Source organism: Ruditapes philippinarum, unplaced genomic scaffold (genome assembly GCF_026571515.1).
Source record: "Ruditapes philippinarum isolate M1 unplaced genomic scaffold, ASM2657151v2 ctg11119_1_1_1_1, whole genome shotgun sequence".
In the NCBI taxonomy this organism is placed as follows: Eukaryota; Metazoa; Mollusca; class Bivalvia; order Venerida; family Veneridae; genus Ruditapes; species Ruditapes philippinarum.
Window position 1 is genome coordinate 8,261 of NW_026866678.1, and position 21,645 is coordinate 29,905.

General features: G+C 31.5%; 1 protein-coding gene across 1 annotated transcript; it reads left to right on the top strand.

Moving 5' to 3' along the window:
• The first annotated feature begins 3,529 nt into the window (after positions 1–3,529).
• On the top strand, positions 3,530–20,503 carry LOC132733319 (uncharacterized). Its single transcript, XM_060719952.1, has 4 exons — positions 3,530–11,612; positions 16,261–16,401; positions 16,837–16,914; positions 17,736–20,503. Exons 2-4 carry the CDS (start codon positions 16,371–16,373, stop codon positions 18,314–18,316), a joined length of 690 nt encoding a protein of 229 aa, XP_060575935.1. The 5' UTR covers positions 3,530–11,612; positions 16,261–16,370; the 3' UTR covers positions 18,317–20,503.
• Positions 20,504–21,645: the final 1,142 nt, after the last annotated feature.

The window sequence follows — 21,645 nt, forward strand, 5'->3', positions numbered from 1 at the left end:
TCCATTTATATAAACTTGCTTTATTTCTGTATGTCTTCCCAGTTTCTCAACAAATTCACTTGATATGACTCGTTTGGATTTTTGCTTTAAGGATTGGTAAAAATCACATATTTTCTGGGTTTTCACTATAGGGCCATTTTTTTTCATGTATTCAATTGTCTGGAGTATATATGTATTGATGTTGGATTTGTCCATTTCTGGGTTGTCAGGGTTGGATGCATTTCTATTCTTATCATTGTTTCTCTCAAGACCAATCTTTTTACCATTTCCTTCAATCAAAGGTTTGTCTGCTCTCATCTTATCTCTGATAATATTTTTGTTGGCTTTCGTCCCTATTTTCATGAAAAATTTCCTGGACAATCCTTTAAATGTAACCCCTTCGGTATAAACAAAGTTTTGCTTATCAAGTTTTACATCTTTTTTTGCCCTAAATCCATTCACAGGAATATTTTCTTTCATGTTTTGGAAGACAGTCTTTATATTCGGTTGCACTTTCTGTATTTTTTTTGCTGCATTACTTCTTTTCTTATTTTTCCTCATCTCTATCTCTTTCTCTAACATTTGTTTTTCAAATTTGCTCAATTCACGCAATTCTTTTTGTGTTTTATCACTTACTGTTTTTAAATTTTTAAGTTTGTGATCAACTTCTTCACTGATATCATTCTCAGGCTTTTTCTTTGCTGAAGATACTTTTTCTTTACTGATTAAAATATTCTCACTGCAGAGCTTTTTACTTGCTGACATAACTGGGCCATTAGTTTTCCTTTTCTTATCTTGTTTGGCCTGATTTAGAGCAGTCAAAAAGATATCATTGAAATTCACTTTAACTTCTTTTCTTGGGTGCAACGAATAGGATTTGCAATCTTTGTTGTTTTCCATTACTGATTCCCTCACTTGGCAAGTTTTCTCAAGAATGCTCATATCAATGTCACTCTTTTCAATACATGACTTCAACAGTAAACGCAGTTGGCTAGAATGTTTTGTTGGTGATTTAATGGCTTGGAGAATTGGATTCTGATAGTTGCTCCCAGAGCTGTTTGTTAAACCTAAATAAGCAAATAATTAATATAGAAACACCACAGATACTACTGCATGTTTGAAGGGGAGCAAATGCTCCACAACTATCTGAGCACACATGAGATCTATTGTTATCAAAGCCTTGTAAAGTTGTGTAGGAAAAAATTTTGTCAAAAATTGTGCTGGAATCTGATGGACAAGTCAAACTAGCTCTGCTGTCAAATTCAAGGGTACATTCCATCCAAGGGAATCAATATATGTGGCATGCTGCTCATCAATGTCTAGGCAAAGATAGCTCCAGTGGGTTCCACATTCATTTGGGGGAGTTATATACACGTCACCATTCTTCTTTGTCACATTGATAACAAAATGGACTTTTTTTACCTCCTTAGGTATGTGAACACGTTGCGATGTGTTGAGAAGTATAAACATCTCTCCTATGTTCAGCATTTCACTTCTGTTGTTACAAATTTTAAGTATTTCTTCAATTACTTCATCCGAAATTAGTCTGTCACATAATAATGATTCTCTGCCTTGATTTCGTCTTGATCCGTACCACAGACTATAAACAAATTTTTCAATTCTTTTTGTTTCTTTGTCGGAAAACTGCTGCAACCACTTAAACTCTTCCTGAACACGATTTGCTGTGCGCCTCTCTTCGTGAATTTCACTTAGTGTGTTCAGTGCCCTCCAGTCAAAAATTCCATATCCGTCCCATATAACAACACTTTGTGGAGATTGCAGAAGTTTGGGCCTCAGAGATGTAACAGTATTTTGAGGAGGTATTCTTTTTAAGTCTCTTGGTCTGGTTATAGTGAAGTTGTCTTTATGTACAATCTTAAATGGCTTGAATGCAAGTAATGGGTCAACTTTAACTGCACAATTTTTCACTCTTTCTTTTATAGTCCATCTGTTTCTTATATCTCTGCAAGACAAGAAGTTTATTTATTGAATTGCTGAAAAAAGTAAAAACTGTATGGAAAACAGATGACATGATTTTAAGAAAATGAAAAGGGAAGTGTTTACTATTATAGTTCATGTTCAAGATAATTATTGGATTTGATCCACAGACAGATAAGTTTTTTCAGTAGAACAACAAATTTTAGTCATATTTTAAATGTTGTAGCTTGATGGTAATGAAACTCATCAAATGTATATTACCGTAATAAGAATGATGCTTATTAAACCTTAGACTTCTGCTTCCCATCTGCCCTGTGCAGATGATGTTCAGTTTTCAGACAATAATTATTTTGAAATTATTTTCCCAATAATGATAAATGGTTTTGTTCAGATAGAAAGATGGACAATTGTGTTTAAAAATGATAAGCATGTTTTTGCTTTTATCCCTATTAAGCATTTTTGAGTTATGGCCCTTTGTAAATCTTAGCCTGTATTTCTTCTTATGTATATCTTGGTATAAATGTCTATTTCAATAAGGAAATGACTAACATTAAATTTTATTCTTGCATTAAAGCTCAGCTTGCAGGTATACATAATTGATACAAATTGTCGTGACCATGCACTGTTGTTGCATGCTTTTAATATGCTTGACTCAGAGCGCAATATAACAACAGCCACCACCAAGCTGGGTCAACAAGGTCATTAAAGAGACAAGGTCAATTTGAGTTTGATATTCGTGAAGGTCTTATCCTAAAGAATGTTCTGTGATAATATGAAGACAATCAAAGTTATAGCCAGTTATAGAAAACAATGAAAATTTCAATGATTTTGCTTAATTATAATAAATTATGTAAAGTTAAGAAAAAGCTTCCAAAAATTAATCCATTTCAGGTCAATATTGCCAAGCAATATCTCAAACCAAAATCTTTTATGGGATTTGGTCATAGGAGAAAACAAGAGCTGTCTACACCCCCCCCCCCCCGGAAGGATTCTTATTATAAATCACATATTACATGATAAGTATGGTGGTAAATATTAACAAAGTTTGAACCCCAGTAGTGACCTTTAAGTGAGACAAAGAGACCTGGGTCTTGTTCACAACACACTGTCCATCTATGATGACTTTATATCTTTAAATACAAAATTGAAACTTTCATGTGTATGGAAGTTACAGAGCAGACACAACAACCACCATTTGTGTGTATAATAACATAAATATTGAAAAAGTTTAAACCCAGTAGTGACCTTGAACTAAAGCATAGGAACACAGGTCTTAAGGGCAACACATCAAACATTTATGATAATTTCATAAGTGAAATAAAAAATATAATCCTTTCATGCATATTGGTTTCACAGCAGACATGACCATCTCTGCCTATATGTATATTAACATCAAAATTGACAAAGTTTGAACCCCAACAGTAACCTTGACCTTAGTTGTAGAAAACTGGAGTCTTGTTCGCGACACACCATACATCTATGGTAAATTCAAATGTGAAAGAATAATTAAAATCCTTTCATGTATACCCAAGTTTCAGAGTAAGCATTTAACCACCACCATCTATATTTATATAACATAAAAGTTTAAAATGATAAAGTTTGAACCCCCACAGTGACCTAAACCTTAGTCAAAGAAACCCAGGTTTTGTTCGCGACACACCATACATCTATGGTTATTTCATATATGAAAGAAAAATTAAAATCCTTTCATGCATACTGAAGATTCAGAGCTGACACTACCATCTCCTTCTATAATTATATAATATAAAAAATGACAAAGTTTGAACCCCAACCGTGACCTTGACCTTAGTGATAGAAACTGGAATCTTGTTCGCGACACACCTTACATCTATGTTTAATTCATATGTGAAAGAAAAATTAAAATCCTTCCATGCATACTGAAGTTTCAGAGCAGACATGACCATCTCCTTCTATATTTATTTAACATAAAAAATGACAAAGTTTGAACCCCCACATTGACCTTAGTGGTAGAAACCCAGGTTTTGTTTGTGACACACCATACATCTATGGTTATTTAGTATATGAAAGAAAAATAAAATCCTTTCATGCATACTGAAGTTTCAGAGTGGACACGACCACCACCATCTATATTTATATAATATAAAAAATGACAAAGTTTGAGCCCCCACAGTGACCTTGACCTTAGTGGTAGAAACCCCAGTCTTGTTCGCGACACACCATACATCTATGGTTATTAGTCCCCTACCGGTTTACCGGAGGGGACTTTAGGTTTACCCTCCGTCCGTCTGTCCGTCAGTCTGTCCGTTCACTTTTGTGTCGCACGTAACTCAAAACAAAAAGTATTTGACCTAGAGTCATGAAACTTTACAGGAATGTTGACCAGCATGTGTAGTTGTGCACCTGGGTATTTTCGTCTGGATATTTTTAGTATTTTCAGAGTTATTGCCCTTGACTTAGTAAAATTTTGCAATTTTCAACTTGTGTCGCATGTAACTCAAAAAGTATTTGACCTAGAGTTATGAAACTTTACAGGAATGTTGATCAGCATGTGTAGTTGTGCACCTGGGTATTTTCGTGTGGATATTTTTAGTATTTTCAGAGTTATTGCCCTTGACTTAGTAAAATTTTGTAATTTTCAACTTGTGTTGCATGTAACTCAAAAAGTATTTGACCTAGAGTCATGAAACTTTACAGGTATGTTGATCAGCATGTGTAGTTGTGCACCTGGGTATTTTCGTCGGGATATTTTTAGTATTTTCAGAGTTATTGCCCTTGACTTAGTAAAATTTTGCAATTTTCAACTTGTGTTGCATGTAACTCAAAAAGTATTTGACCTAGAGTCATGAAACTTTACAGGAATATTGATCAGCATGTGTAGTTGTGCACCTGGGTATTTTCGTCTGGATATTTTTAGTATTTTCAGAGTTATTGCCCTTGACATAGTAAAATTTTGCAATTTTCAACATATGTCGCACATAACTCAAAAAGTATTTGACCTAGAGTCATGTAACTTTACAGGAATATTGATCAGCATGTGCAGTTGTGCACCAGATATTTTCGTCTTGGATATTTTTAGTATTTTCAGAGTTATTGCCCTTGACTTAGTAAAATTTTGCAATTTTCAACTTGTATCGCAAGTTACTCAAAAAGGATTTGACATAGTCATTAAACCTTATGGGCAGGTTGCTCAGCATATTTAGATTTGCACCTAGGGTTTCGCTTGTGGATTTATCCAGTATTTGTAGAGTTATTTCCCTTGACTTAGTAAAAAGATTGACAGAACAGTGGCGCGGTGGGGGCACCCGTGTCCTATGGACACATTTCTAGTTTTGACTTTTCTTTACCAGGTAAGGATAATCTGTGAAAATTTTAAGAGAATATTTAATTATAAATAAATAATGCATGAATTTGTGGGTAACAGTAAAAATATTATTCCGAAGAAAATACTGTCATGCGAGCCATTACCCGAGGGTAACATTATTTACATGATGGATGATATTTTGACTGTTACTCACAAACCCTTGTGGTATTTATTTTATTACCCAAAACAAATCATTTGAATACTTCCTTTCTAACTGTAACAAAATTGAACCAAAGGCAACACTAACTCAATTATCCTTACCTTGCAAGATCAAAAAAAAAACGTGACCAGCTTTTCTACTTTTACCCTGTAACAGTACAAATTTCTTAGTCTCATGGTACACTTGCTTTAACAGTGAGAATAACTCCCAAATCAACATTACAACAAGAGGGCCATGATGGCCCTGAAATTGCTGACCTGAATATAGACCACGTAGCGGAGCCCAGCGCCTTTATTTGAACAAATTGTGTAGACACTCACTAGAAAATGTTTCATGCTTAATATCTAAGCTCTAGCTCTTTGGGTTTTTTAAACGAAGATTTTTGAAGTATTCCCTATATACATATAAGGAAAATCAGGGGTGATTTTTTACCCTAAGACTATATTTGAACAAACTTGCTAGACACTCACTAGAAAGTCTTTCATGCTGAATATCAAAGCTTTAGCTCTTTGGGTTTATTAAAAGAAGAATATTTAAGATTTTTCTTTCGGCTTCCATGGCAACCAGAATTCTGCATTAAATTAAAATCTTTGAACAATTTTTAAAAGGACCACCAAAGTAACATTCCTGTAAAGTTTGGATGTAATTGGCTTAGCGGTTTATGAGGAGATGTCATTTAAAGTAAAAGTTTATGGAAGGACTATGGACGAAAAGTTATCATAAATGCTCACCATGTCACTTTGTGACAGGTGAGCTTAAAAAGAGAGGGCTAATAAAAAGAATTTTATAATTATAGTAGTTTCCCCCCCCCCCTCCCCAAAGCATGTGGATCAACTAAAATTGTTTTAGATGATCAATCTTAGTAAGGTGTAAATGCCATCTTTTTTTCTATACAAGGAGAAATGGATTTAAATTGTATTGATATTTAATTGACTACTAATTGATATTGGATCAAAAGTTGAAACTATATGAGATATCAATATTGTAATTTGAAGTGACATCTCCAGCAAGAAACATAATGAACATAATTGTAATTACCTTGATGCACTATCAGAATCTGTAAGATCAACCACTTCAGCCATTTCAATGTTACTTATGTCAATGAATATGTCAGTATGATTATATAATCATTAAACTGAAAGAGAAGTAATAGTAATATATATATAAATTGTATAATCAATATAAATATACTTGCTTTATTTTTGGTGGGGAGGGGGAGAAAGAAAGACCTGACTTCTCAATTTAGAAAAAAAATGAGGGCTTATATTTTTCAGAAAATGTTTTATCGACATTTTCTTGAATAAATTCTTTCAATGTATATTTGTTGAAAAGGTATCATTAATTTCCCACTCATTTCTAAGTTTTCAACATTTAAATAAAATATTCTATCTGCTGCAGTAATAATATTCAGTGCAAAACCATTGTAAGTAATATAACAAATTTTGATGATGTCATCACAAATATTTTATAAATTCCCATAATATTTATGGCAATCTGTGATCAAAATTTGGCAGAATTTTAAAGTTTTAAACTTAAAGGATATACTATGCTCAAATGTGCTATATAGAGGATATTAAATGAGTGTAGTTTAATACTAAATTTATTGAACGAGTTGAATATAATCATATTATGCGAGCCTCTGGCGAGCATAATATTGTTTTATTCAACAAGTTTAATAAATTTAGCATTGAATCTACACGAATATAATATTCTATTTATCACATATATAAAATAAGAACACTAAACTGTAAAAATGAGTAATTTTTCAATGACGTGCCTATAGTGTAACGCTAACATTAGCGCGCTTTAACGCAAATGACGTCACGTCAAAGTGTTATTACACTAGTGTAATATTGTTTTTATTAAATGGCTTTATTACACTCCCGCGCCGCATTTTATGTGATAAAACAAAATATCGATAATTGCTACACAGTCTCTTTGTAAATATGAAATAAACATTTATTGACTTCACACAAGTAAATATGTAAAAAATGCTACACACTATTAAGGCCCCCACGGTTAAACGTTCAAACGGATTCGTTTCGATTTTCATTCCTAAACGTTTACAATATTTTTTGCCATTTAATCGAAATGACCATATTGTCTTACGAAATATCTTAATCATTGCCTGTAATCACGGCTTTTATCAATTCCAATTGGTTTATTCCGAAGTAAACATGGAAAATGGGTGTTTTTGGTGAAGTTGATTTTCCTTTGATCTTTCAAAAGAGCGAAATGGGGATGCAATGCAGAAAATGTGTGCCGGCACAATCGTGATGAGCCCTGGACATTATTTATTTGTACATGTATTAAAAATAGAAAGTATGTCATGATTTGCCGACTCGAATACATGGTGTAGTGTAGTACATAGAAGTACCACCGTTTAAACGGTATCGTTTCGGTTCTTAGCAATTGTGTAAACGTTTACAAAAAATTGTAAACGTGGGAGCCTTACACACTATAGGTAGTCACTATATTGAATACATAGTGTCATTAATAAAAGAACAACAACAGTCTTTTTAAGAAAAGTTTAAAGGAAAGACCAACTTTAAGTGATCTGTAATAGGGAACGCAGCTTCCCATGCATAGTAGTAGATTACTCACACTGACCACAGCTTTCACAGAAGTGGTGGGTATTTACCCACTACAGCAAACGGCCATATTTTATCCACTGCTTCTGCGACAAATACTCCACGGCCGCTGAGATAGACCCACCACTTCTGCGAAAGCTATGGTCAGTGTGATACTGTATTCATTCTTTTTTTCATTTACAATGTCATAGATTTCAATAACTTTTTGTAATTAAAATACTTAACTCAAAGATGGGCATAGTATATATTTAAATCTTCTTCTGATGATTTTTTTTATTTTTTGTTCTTTGTAAAATAAAGAAAATTCAATCCCTAAATTTATATACCAATTAAGTGCAACAGTTAATTTTTACTTTCTGTAATATCAAGCACTTGTTGAGATTCATTTATTTTAATTACTGCATTACATTTAATTCTCTGCACAGTCATGTGCAAAAAATATATTAAAAAAAAACTGATATCGATGAAAGACTTCAATTCATTGCATATATATAGCAAGAGGCACAATGAGATTTAATATCAAAAACCTAATTAATACTGTGCATAAACATAAAATATTATATTATGCAAGAATGAAAATAATTGTCCCATTTTTGGTCAAAGTTTCAAAGTTGAACTTTTAGACCCAAGTCCTTTGAAAACATGTTGACCTTTTTTTAATAAGGAATGAATTATCCATAATGATGCAAATATAAAACTCCTACAAATCATAATTTTCTTGTAACAAAGAAGTCAAAATTTCATACTTTTCAATCAAAGGTCACATCTGAAATAATATCATCCTCTCAGTATTGTCATATTGGAAGTGCTATTCCAAGTGTGAATCCAATCCATAAATAATGTACAAAATTATAACAATTTAAAGAAGCTATTTGAAATTTCCAATTACATTTTCGTATATATAAATCCAGAATAAATGTGAAGATTCAAGATCATTTTCATTCAAAATTCATAAAAGTTAAATAATCCACAAGTAATTTCCTCTTGGTAGCTTGTCTTTCTTTATTGTTAATTATTCTGTGCTATTTGTTAGATTTCATGTTTGTTACAAATATTAAGTGAGATTAATTACAGCTTGAAATCAAGCAAGAACTAAGTTGTAATTCCACATGGCACTGACATGCCAATGAGCAATTATTAACTTTAGGACAGTATCTAAATGAAGTGTTGGCAGATTAAATTGTTCCCAGCAGAGTTTCCATATAAAACAATCTGCAGCTGATACCACTTCCATTTGTGTGGTCAGGTTGACAAGATGGCTTGAAAATTTATTTAAGCCAATTAGTATGCCTTAATCAGCTGATCACTGACCAGTGGTTGTAGCACTACATGCAATTTTTTGACTAAAGTCTTGAGGTTTATAACTGGCAGTTATACTCCACTGATTAATCACCCCATTAATTACAATTACAGTATAATGATAAGGTGATAAGATCAGGCAATTCCAATTAACATATGAGGTTAAAACAATGTAAAATGCACAATAATAACTTTTCTGTTCATTCTTTTCTCCTTATTTTTTGACTGAAACTTTATCACACAATTCTAAAAATCAAAAATGTCAGATGACTTTTCTGCCTTCTTTCAAAAATTCAACTTATCTGATTTGAAACCTGTTTTTCTAGAGAATGATTTCAGAAATATTGAAGGGTTAATGGAAGTGACAAATGAGGATTTAATAGATATGGGGATTACTAAACTAGGACTGAGGAAAAGTTTTCTTGGAGCCTTGACCAAGGTTAAAGGTAAAAAAGGATTATACAAAAATATAGCAAATAGCTTCAGTTTACAGAAATTATTAAATTTTCTGATAACATAATTAAATTTTATCAGATTAATTTGGAATATGATAGTAAATGGGCAAAAATAATTTAAGCGGTTTTGTTACAGACATACCAGGATAATAATCTATAAAGGATATTGAATTGGTGTAGATTTAATACTAAATTTATTGAAAGAGTTAAAAAAAATCATTTAATGTGCGTCTCTGGTGTGCAGAAATATTGAAATAATCAATGACTTAATTAAATTTAGTATTGAATCTACTCAAATATAATACCGGTATTCTTTTTATCACATAACTGAAGAAAGACTGGTATACATTTAAAAAGTGTCATTTTTCATTAAAACCCCTAAAGTGTAAGAATTAGTTTATTGAGCTTAAGCAAATTACATCATTACACTAGGGTAAAAAACAGTTTTTATCAAAGGGCTTAATTACACTGCTGCTCCATGGTTTATGTGATAACATACTATGTAATTAACTTTTTTTATTAATTTTTTATAAATAAGTGATATTCGTTTGGGTTGGCTCAAAGAAAATATGTTTATAGGTTTTGCCTTCTTGACAGTTAATATAATTATTTATTATCAACAGCATATAAATATAATTCTATAGACAAATAATGAATACTATTGTTATTAGCATAATCATTATCTTATTTCATAATGCAAAGTGTATTATAGTTATGTATACAGTAGTATATTATAGTTATGTATACAGTGTAACTTCTTAAAACCGAACACCTTGAGACTAGTACTAGCCAAAAAGTTCGAGATTTTTTAAGTTTCCAGAATTCAGAAGTTTGGGATTATCTGGACAAGTAGAACATTCAACATCAACATGATGAAATGTTATACTCTGGTAATAACCTGGAATGTTTAAAGATTTATCCCCAGAGTCTCTTGTCAGTTGATCTGTCGGTCTGTTTCTAAAAACTGTTTCCTGAGATCACTTTTAAAGGCATTGGAACTTTTCCAACATATTTACTTACAGAGAAAAGTTGAAACATCAGTTATACATCTCATCCTGAGAAAATTGGATCTTTGATTATCTGTTCTATAAACATAATTAGGGACTAGGTACAGCCTTACTTAGGTACAGACAAACTAAGAACTCAAAAGATTTAAGTTTATTCATGTCATTCATTCATTCAATGACATAATTCAATGTCCAATTGCCCTTCAGAATGTTGCTGGGGTCTTCTAACTGGTAGGGGACTTATGGATTACTTGCAATACTATGAAAATTGCTTGTTATAATTATTTTGTGGATTGTTGCTATATCTAATAATACTTACATGTACTGTCAACATAATCAGACTAATTCACTTTAAAGCTCAACATGCCTCCAGATGAGCCGAAATGTTTTTGAGCATCAAACTTGAGAAAAAATGCACTAAGATTTTAAGAAAATTAAAAGGATTCAAGTTTCAAGTAATGATTTAAATGTTAAGTATGATTTATTACAGAATTTGCAGTATTCTGCTCATTAAATGCAGTATAAAGACCTATTATTGACCACTTTTGGTAATTAACATGGATTTAAAGTTTGCAATGTATGAATTACCTTTTCTGTTCACATTACATTATTTTACTTTTGAATACCTTTTCAAAATTTAACAGAAAAGTAGCATGAATTTAGATGTGTGATGCTTAGAAAAGGACATGCAGTTGAGACTATCTTAGTTAATCATAAATGAGACTTAAAGCATGATTTTTTACTGACAATTTATGTGAAACATTTGCTTTCCAGAAGGAAAAAATGCAACAGAGACAACAAGTACAAAACTGCATGTAGAAAATTCACCAACAACTCCAGGTATGTTTATTTATCAAACTTATATATTGTAGACAACATCATTATTTGTAGATGAAAGCTACACCATACAACTTTTTGATAGTATAATTCACAATACTAAAAAATACTTAGGAATGAAAAGGATTAATCTGTTCTACCCACTAACCCTTCCCCGCCTGCTAATTCCCAGTAGGGGCTTATCAGCTAGTACATCACTTTTAACTGTAAATCTCCCATTAACAGGTCCACTGAAGTGAGAGTTTTGTCATCACTAATTGGCCGCTGGTATTCTTATATAATGGCTCAAACTTTGAAGGATCAGGTTTCTGTAGATGTAGTTTTTCATAACTGTTTTTTTTCTCCATTCTGTTGTGAGTGGGTCTGCGGCCCATTGAATTGAATTGCGAAACTTAGCAATTATTTGTAAATATCACAAGGTAAATTTTAGCTACTAAATGAATTATATGTTGGGACATACCTTTATTAGTGATAATGATCTTCTTAATAAATAAAATTTCATAGTTAAGTGTCACTGTTACTCATGTTACTGAGTGACCCTCCCCCCTCACTCCCCCCTTCCCAAAAAAAACCCCCACTGTTTACATATGTTAATTTTTACTGCAAAGTGCCACAGTTGCTAGTGGCATTGATTTGACCTAAAATGTGTTTGACCTTGTTATTTATACAATAAAATATCAATACATTAAAAAAAAAAAAAAAAAATCACTGTTATATTATTATATTATTATTAATTTCTTTTTTTTTTTTTTAATTTATTGATATTTTATTGTATAAATAACAAGGTCAAACACATTTTAGGTCAAATCAATGCCACTAGCACCTGTGCAAAGTGCAAGGCTCTTAACTTAATGATCTTGTAAGTGATATTTTTATTATTAGCTTGACTATAGTAAGTATATGGAGAGCTGTTTTACTCACCTCAGTTTCTAAGTCAGCGTCAGCGCCCATACTTTAGATTAATGTTAATGTGCAGTAAATCTTTTATCTGTAACTTTTTTTATTTCTTAAGGTATTACTTAAAAATTTATATTCCTTATCATCATCCACATTATAAAATAAGGTGCCAATCTCTAAAACCATTATTTCCAGAAATATACCCCCTTGATTATTTTTCTTAAAATAATGTTATTTTTTTCTCTAACGTCTTTTTTTCATATTAATTAAGGGATATTAAATTTAAACTTAAAATAAGAGTTCCTTATCATCAATTATATCATATGTGACACTGTTTTTAACTCTAGCACCGATTTTCCAAAATTATCTTCCCATGAACTTAGATTGTTTTACTTACTTCTTTATTTATTAAGGTATCTACTTCAAACTTCAAATATATGTTCTTAACACATATGACAAGATTCATAACTCTAGTATGAATATTTTCAGAATTATTTCCACTTGAACATGGATTTTTTATATAAAAATTGGTATTTTCATCATTTTTTTTCAGAATAATCATCCCTGTATTTATAGTTAGAATTTTCCTTATTTAATTCAGACTTCAAAAATATGTTTCTTAACAACACCTATATCAGTGCAATTAAATTTATAACTCTAGCTCCTGTATTTCTAAGAATTATAGCCATTTCATATTTGAACTTGAAATTTATTGAAAATGAATATATTTGTAAGTATTATCTTTGTTATTATAAATGATATCTACTCTATACTTAAGATAATTGTCCTTTGTTTTTACTTACATCATGCATTACAAGGTTCATAACTCTAGCATCTTTTCAAGATATATTTTGTCTTTGACTTTTACTTTAAAAAAAACTTTTATATACTTTTTGCTCTTATCATTTTGTTTTACTGAAGGGATTGTCTTCAGATTTCAAATTATTGTCTTTTCCATGGAAATATCTGTTTAACTTTTAATGACAGGGTCACATTTTAATTATGAGGTACAAAAATATTCAACATTTGAGTGTTTTCTTGATACTGATACAGCAATATCATAAATCTTATCATAATTGATTTTTCTTCACAGTTTGGTCTTCCTTTACTGTGTCCAGCATTAAAATTGAATAAGTCCAGCATGTTGTCTCCTTTGGCAGATCTTGTTACTTTTGGTGTCAGGTTATGGTTTCCAAAAAAATAACTTGAAGGTCATAGAATTTAAATATTTTCTGTTCTTTGGCAATTAGTATAATTAAAGTGATTTAGTATTTTGTATGGAAATCAAAAAAAAATTATGATACTACTTTGATTACATTTTGCTACCTTTTTTACATTTATATTCTCATTCAGCTTTTTTTTCTTCCAAATTAAATGCAAGAATAATGCTTTGAATCCATTATTATTTTTACGAAATATTATTTATCCACTTCTCAAAAAGAAAAAGTTAATCACTAAGGATTGATTTGCCTTTTCTATGAAAATAATTTACACAAGTGTTTTCATTGAGAGTTGTATGTGTTTAAAGACCTTTTTTAAATGTAATCAAGAAATGTAACTAAAATGAAAGTTTTTTTAGTTCTCCTTATATTTCAAAAGTTCTCTATATTCTCCAGCTTAAACTTCTTGAAACATGATAGGATCATAAAACATTCTAGGGTGCTCCTATCAGTAATACTGTGACAAGCCATGTAATTATAATTAAATGCTCATCACTGGCCAGAGATGGGAAATTTGTGGGAAAAACTTGAAATCTTGGGTTAATGTGTAGGACTGCAATCTAAGTATAGAAGCATTGGACAATAATGTATTTAAGAACATTTAATTAAAATTTTGTTTGTTTATTAGTAGATTCATTATAATACTGAAACATTGAGCTGTTTACATATTCCTACATAAAAGCTGTGCTTTATCTGTGTACTATTTGCTTGGGTGTTTACTGTTACTGGACACAGACAAAACAAATTATATTCTATCATTAAATTCCATCAGTATATGCTTCAAGCTTCTTATGTTACAAAAAACATTCATTCATTATTATCATATTATATTGCCAGTTATTACCTCTCTCAGAACTTTTAAATAGAAAATGGTATTTACCTGTTAAGATTACAATGACATATATGTATTTGTGCTTTTCATGTAAAGAATATCATGAAATAAATATTAAGAAAATAAGAATCATAATTCTTGTGTAAAAGCTGCACTTGTAGCTATACATAAATGCAGACCTGGCATTTACATGGGAAATCCCATAAAAACAAGTCCCATCAAATATTATTTACAACACAATTAAATCAGGCAATGATTAAATTTTGAAAATGCAGGAAAATGACATTGAATTTACTATTAACTCTGATAAATTACTGGGAATTCATGTGGATCATAGATTATCATGAAACTGTCATATTGAACAGCTGATTAAAATGCAATTCATTACTGTATCTCCTTTGTATCAAACAGTGCCTAAACAAACAAATGAGAATAGTTTTTTTATAATGCATACATACTGTCACACCTAGATTACTGCTGCACTATTTGGGGAAATTGTAATGATGAATTACTGAACAGCATAATTATACAAAAAAAGAAAGCCGCCAGTACTTGATGCAGACATTGATACACCCTCAGAATTCTTGTTAACAATCTATTGCCACATTATATGTCTGATTTATTTCTGCATACAAATCACACAACTCTTAGATCACACACTCAACAGACACTACATATACCCAAACCTAGATAAGAATTTTGCAGAAAAGCTCTTGCATACTCTTGGCCTAAAATCTGGAACAAAATACCATTACATATTAGGCAATCAAACAGTCTTAACACTATTTCAAAAAGTCATATTTAACATGGAAACCTCCGCTAAGATTTATACTGGTTGAATATATTTAAGTTTTATATGTATGTTAATTTTCAATTTTGTTATCATCCAATTCAAAGTTTAATGTATGTATATATTATCAACTCATTTTTTTCTTCTTTTTTCAAGGTTGATCTCATGTAAATATATACATGTATGTCAGTGATGAATGTATAATAATGAAAATCAACTTGTGTCATTATTTAATCTCTTATTGATGTATCGTATTTTGTAAATTGTTTTGTATATTGTTGAGACCCACAGGGAAGACTGGCGCTTGCCCAACTAAGTTGCCTCACTAAATAAAGTTGTTACTTACTTACTTACTAGTTCCCCGGAGAGGGGGAGGGGGACTATGGTAATTAATCAAACTAGGTATCTGTGAAGCAGTTGTTAGCAGTGTCTGTCTCTTTCAAGATAATATCTGAATCCAATTAGAGATTGTAAAAATTGCCCAGTGTTAAGAGAAATACTTTTCTTTGTCTTTCAATTCTAAAAAGTTTTTTTCCTGTAACATATTAGTAGCCACTCGTAAGAATACTGTTTTTAAAGCCCACTCCATGAAATAAAATTTCATCTTACACACAAACATCCTTTATATAAAACTTAATTTTCACTACTTCAAGAAATTGCGAGGCTTCTTTTTTCTTGGATTAGTTTTGTATAATTTTAAATTTTGACCAAACATGTGTGTGATCATTTTTACGTGCCTAGACACATTTAAATTCAATTTAATTAAATTAAATAAAATAAACTTGTTTTGAAATTTTACACACACTTGCAACACGTGCATAAAATAAAAAAATGTAGTTTAATTTACATTACATGGAAAACAAGCCATGGCATGAGATAAAAGAAGTATATTTCAATCATATTGTACTTCAGACACATTAGAAATTTCTGACCCCTCCAATGATCAAAAACAGAAAAGTTCTTCAAGTGCAGCCACAGATGTTGGAAAAATTACACATGCAAGCTACAGTGATGAAAGGCAGATGTCAATGCAAAAGGAAACAAAATCAACAGGTAGAGCATTAATTTTAAATAAAAAGTAAACTTGGCAGATTCAGTTTTAAAGGTTAAATCTACTTAGCATGCCCATCCCAGAGTATAAAACAGTGAGTGAACACCTTTTGAATTTTGATACTACTCAGAAAAATTATATGCCATGTGACTCAGGAATTATGGTATACACTGTATATTCTTTTGAAATAACGAACTTGAATTCCAGGAAAAAACAATACTTGAAATCCTTTAAAAGTTTTTTTTTTGCGGAACCCAATTGTCGATGGACAGGTGCATGGACAATGCCACACCATAAAACATCACAATGAAAACTCAGTTTTTAACAGTTTTTCATAAATTTCTTTTATTATACTCTCGTGAATATTGTAATTTTTTTCTACATAAACCTACTGTTTTTCATTGTTTGTGTAAGAAGTATTTCAAATTATATTTCAGATTACTTTACTCCATCAAGACAGAAAGAGTTAACAAAGAAGAGGTTATTTAGTTCTGTTGCTAGTAGTAATACAAATGGTAAGATTTCATCTAGATCTGTCTTAAAAAATATGGTCTTTCATTACAAAAGTGAGCAGTCACTGATTTTTCTTAAATTATCTTCTGTGCCTGTTGGTCATAAAAATGTGGCTGTTGTCAAAGCCCCGATAAAGAATATTTAAAGAATATGAAAATTACACTTTGAAAAGCTGAAACAGAAAATAGCTCACCCAGGACAGTTATTGTGCAACTTGGAGGACAATAACTGTGAAATTTTCATAACAATTTAAAAAAAAACCACTAAAATATTGATGAAATCATTATGGTAATAAAATTGATGATGCCACAATAAATTTATAAATAACGTCAATTAGCTGGCTACTGTTGTGTAGTGGACTGGCAGTCCAGAAACCCCTGGTTTGAGCCCTTTCTGCCTCATGCCAATTTTTCATTTTTTTTTCTGCTTATAATTTCCCCCACATAAATTTCTTTCTGTCATTTACACATATAGTATGTTGGCCATGTAATGTAACTTAATCAGCTTTCTTTAGTTTACACATGTGTTATTTACCATTTATATATGCAAAACAGAGGAGAAAATAAGTGCCAACAATTCTTCTTAATTGTATATCAATCTTATATAGGGTTTGTGTAGGAATAAGGGCCCTAAAAGATGACCAGTGGTTACATTGTGTATGATTACCTAAAATACAATTTTTCAATTAATAATGAATTATATATCTTCAATAAGAGACATTAAACAGCAAGTTGGATAAAATTTGTATGATTATATAAATTACTAATGATACAGAAAATTACTTATCTGTGGTAATGAAACCTTATTTCCAATAATTTTTCAGTGGAACAAAAACTCATAACAGAGATGATGAGTAATTCCTCACCATGTCCAGAAGCTCGGAGGAAGGGAGTCAGAATATACTCCCCACTGGAGATACAAAAAGCAAAAGGCTATGAAAAGCTTAGACTAGCCTTTTGCAATGAAATCGCAGAAAAAGCAGCTGCAGATGGCTTATCAAAGACTGAGATTTCTGGAGTATGCGACTTCGAGTGGCGTCTGCGAAAAAGTCTTTTAATAAGGGACAATGCAGATGGCCTGAGCAGCCCTTCAGTATCAAAAAATATCGAGAGAATGGAAAGTGACACAAGGAAAGTAAGGGAATGTGCTCGACTAGTGAGCAAAGCCCGGGATGAAAATAAACATGTGTTAGCAGATAATCTGGAAAAGATTGAGCTTTTCAAACACTTCTCTGAACTAAAAAAAAGTCAGGATGCAGCTATTAAGGCATGCAAGCGTGCTGAAGAAAAGCTAGATAAAAGTATGGAAAATGCAGACAAGGACTTGGAGGAACTGGAGGAAGAAGAAATAAATGAATGTATACAGGAAGTCAAAAGAAAGAAACATGAATTTAATTTTCAATGACATCCTGTTAATTTTTTGTTTGCCCCCCGGGCATATAGTAATTGAACTGTCCATCCGTCTGGCCATCTGTACAAACCCTGAGGTACTTGTATGACTTGGAGAACAATGGGTAATAATTAATTCTCTTTGATCCCATTCATTCCGTTTTTATTTGTGTGTCTCTTTTATAAGCCTTGAGCGACTAAAAATGGCTAAAAAGGTCAAAGGAAAAGTCACATTAGTACCATTTCGTAAGTACGTCCATCTGTTTGTACGAGGTTAACCTAAAACAGCAAGTTGGTTTTTCTCAAGTTTTACCTATATCAATGGCTTCATACTTTACACACTTACTAATTAACACATAGTACATAATCTGGGCAAGTTACATAACTTTGGCTTTCATTTTACCAAGTTATTGCCCTTTTCTTGCATTTAGAAAATGAATAAGTGGTTAACCTAAAACAGCAAGTTGGATAATTATTATCTTATGTTCTATCTAGTATACTAATGGCTTCATAATTACCACACATACTTATCAATACAAAGTACATGATATTGCCAAGTAATATAACTGTGCCATCCATTTTTCTCCTCAGTTATTTCCCACTTTTTACCACTTTGAAAATAGGGCTTTGTGTGGTTTACCTATTCCGGCTTTCATTTTAGGGTCAAGGTCAATGTCACTGGTGTAAAAAACTAATTTAAACATGCTCATTCAGCCTTTATTTTTTAGTTGACATCATACAAACTCCTGAGAGAGGTCCTCTTTCTTTGGGTTTAGTTAGTGGTCATTTGGGTCAGGGTCAAAGTCATCATTGCAAAAATAGATTTCTACATTTTTACATTTCAACCTTATTCTATTGACAGAATCTTATCATTTATTATTGGTAGGAACATAAAATTGTAGTATTTTTAATTCGATTGATATTTTATGCTATTAGGATTACTTAATTTGATAATCAATTGCTTTTATTCTAAGGTTTAAAAGTATTGGGTCGCAACTAGCATGATTGTAAAATAAAACATGTGAATTTATTCATGTCTTTATTATTTTCATAATATCAGCAGAACTGGTCTATCCATTACTATTTATGTTGAACTTTATTGAAATTAGTTACAGACAGTCCTACGCATAACTGAATCTCAGTAAGGGCTTATCAGCTAGTAAATCATTATTAACTGTAAATCTCCCATTAACAGGTCCACTGGAGTTGAAAGTTTTGTCATTATTAATTGCCCCTCTGTATTCTTATCTAATGGCTCCAACGTTGAAGGATCAAATTTCTGTAGAAGATTTATCAAAGTTTTTTCTCCTTTCTTTTGTAAATAGGTCTGTGGCCAAATTGAATTGTGAAACTTAGCAATTATTTGTAAATATACTTTAAAACATACGATAAATTTTTTAATTAATAATAAATAAAGTTCAATAGTTAAGTGTCACTGTTACTCATGTTATGACTGAACCTCCCTCCCCCGCTAAAAACCAAAAACCAAAAACTGTTCATAGATATAACTTTTACTGCAAAGTGCAAGACTCTTAACTAAAATGACCAGGTAAGTGATATTTTTTTATTATAAGCTCGACTTTACTAAGAATATGGTGAGTTGTGCTACTCACCTCGGTTTGAAAGTCGACGTCAGCGTCCATACTTTAAATTAATGTTTATGTGCCTTTAACTTTTTTATTTCTTAAGGTATCAATTTCAAATATATATTCCTTATCATCATCCACATCATTTGATAAGGTGCAAAACTTTAAAAACAGTATTTCCAGAACAATATCCCCTTGAACTTAAAATAATGTTATATTTTACTCTAACATCTTCATTTCATATTAAAGTATTGACTTTAAACTTCAAACATGTGTTCCTTATCATCAACTACATCATATGTGACAATGTTTTTTTTTTTAACTCTAGCACCAATTTTTCTAGAATTATTTCCCTATGAACTTCTTTTTTTCTCTCAAGAAATGTTACTTGTTACTTTCTTTTTTATTTCTTAAGGTATCTACTTCTAACTTCAAATATATTTCCTTATCATGTGTGACAAGATTCATAACTGTAGCATGAGTATATCCAGGATTATTTCCCCCCATTAAACTTTTTTTTACAATAAAAATTGATATTTTATAATTTAAAACAATAACATGGCAACCTAAGGCTTCATAACTCTAGCATCAATATTTTCAGAATCATCCCTTTATACTCAAATTTTTCCTCATTAAATTAGGACTTCAACAAGAGCTGTCACACAAGTGACGAATGCCCCCGAAAAGGTTTCTTAAGCATGCAGGACTGGTAGTATGAAAAAAAGAATGTGTAAGTGGTTACACATGGACGAACAGACGGACATAAGCCTTAGCTGCGATACATCGTCCAACATTTGTGCCAAATTATTATAAAATCTTTCCATGCATGACAAAGTTAGAGTTTGTGCATGAATGTGTATCTTCAAACTCTTTTCGAGAGAATGAGTACCTTCAAACTATAAGTATGACCATGACCTTGAAGGTAGGAACATAGGTCTTAGTGGTGACATGTCGTCTTGATGTGGAAGATATTTATGCCTAGTTATTTCGTAATCCTTCGATGCATGACACAAATGTGTGTAACTATAAACCCTAATTTTGATATAGTGAACTTCAAAATGGTAGTGTGACCTTGACCTTTGAGGTAGGGGTGTGATAAGTGGACGCCACACATCATCTTGATGTGGTAGACATGTATGCCAAGTTATTCTAAAATTCTTCCATGCATGACAAAGTTACATTCCGGACACAAATGTGTGAACCTACATGTATATACTTTTATTGTGATAATGTGAAACTTCAAAATGTTAGTGTGACCTTGACCTCTGAGGTAGGGATGCAATTCTTGGACGTCACGCGACACATCGTCTTGATGTGGTAGACATTATTGCCTATTTATTTTAATATCCTTCCATGCATGACAAAGTTATAGTTCGGACACGAATGAAATGGGGACGCACAGACAGACGGACGTCCAGACAGACAGATTGACGGTGCGATTTTAATATGCCTCGCTTCTGCAGCATAAAAATGTTTCTTATCAACACCTATATTACGTGCGATTAGATTTATAACTCAAGTCTAGAATGATCTCCATTTCATTTTTTAACTAGGGATTTATTGAAAATTATATTTCAAAGAATTATCATTGTTATTATAAATGACATCAACTCTAGACTTTAGATAATTGTCCTTTGTCATTACTTACATCATGCATGAAAAGGTTCATAACTCTAGCATCCTTATTTCAAGAGATATTTCCTCTTTGAACTTAGAATTTTACTTTAAAAACTTTATTTACTTTTTGCTTGTATCATTT

Excerpts from the sequence above, each read along its gene's own strand:
- LOC132733319 (XM_060719952.1), top strand. The coding sequence starts at position 16,371 with ATGTCAATGCAAAAGGAAACAAAATCAACAG. Across the intron at positions 16,402-16,836 it reads AAAGGAAACAAAATCAACAG|ATTACTTTACTCCATCAAGA; the intron begins GTAGAGCATTAA and ends ATTATATTTCAG. Across the intron at positions 16,915-17,735 it reads TGCTAGTAGTAATACAAATG|TGGAACAAAAACTCATAACA; the intron begins GTAAGATTTCAT and ends ATAATTTTTCAG.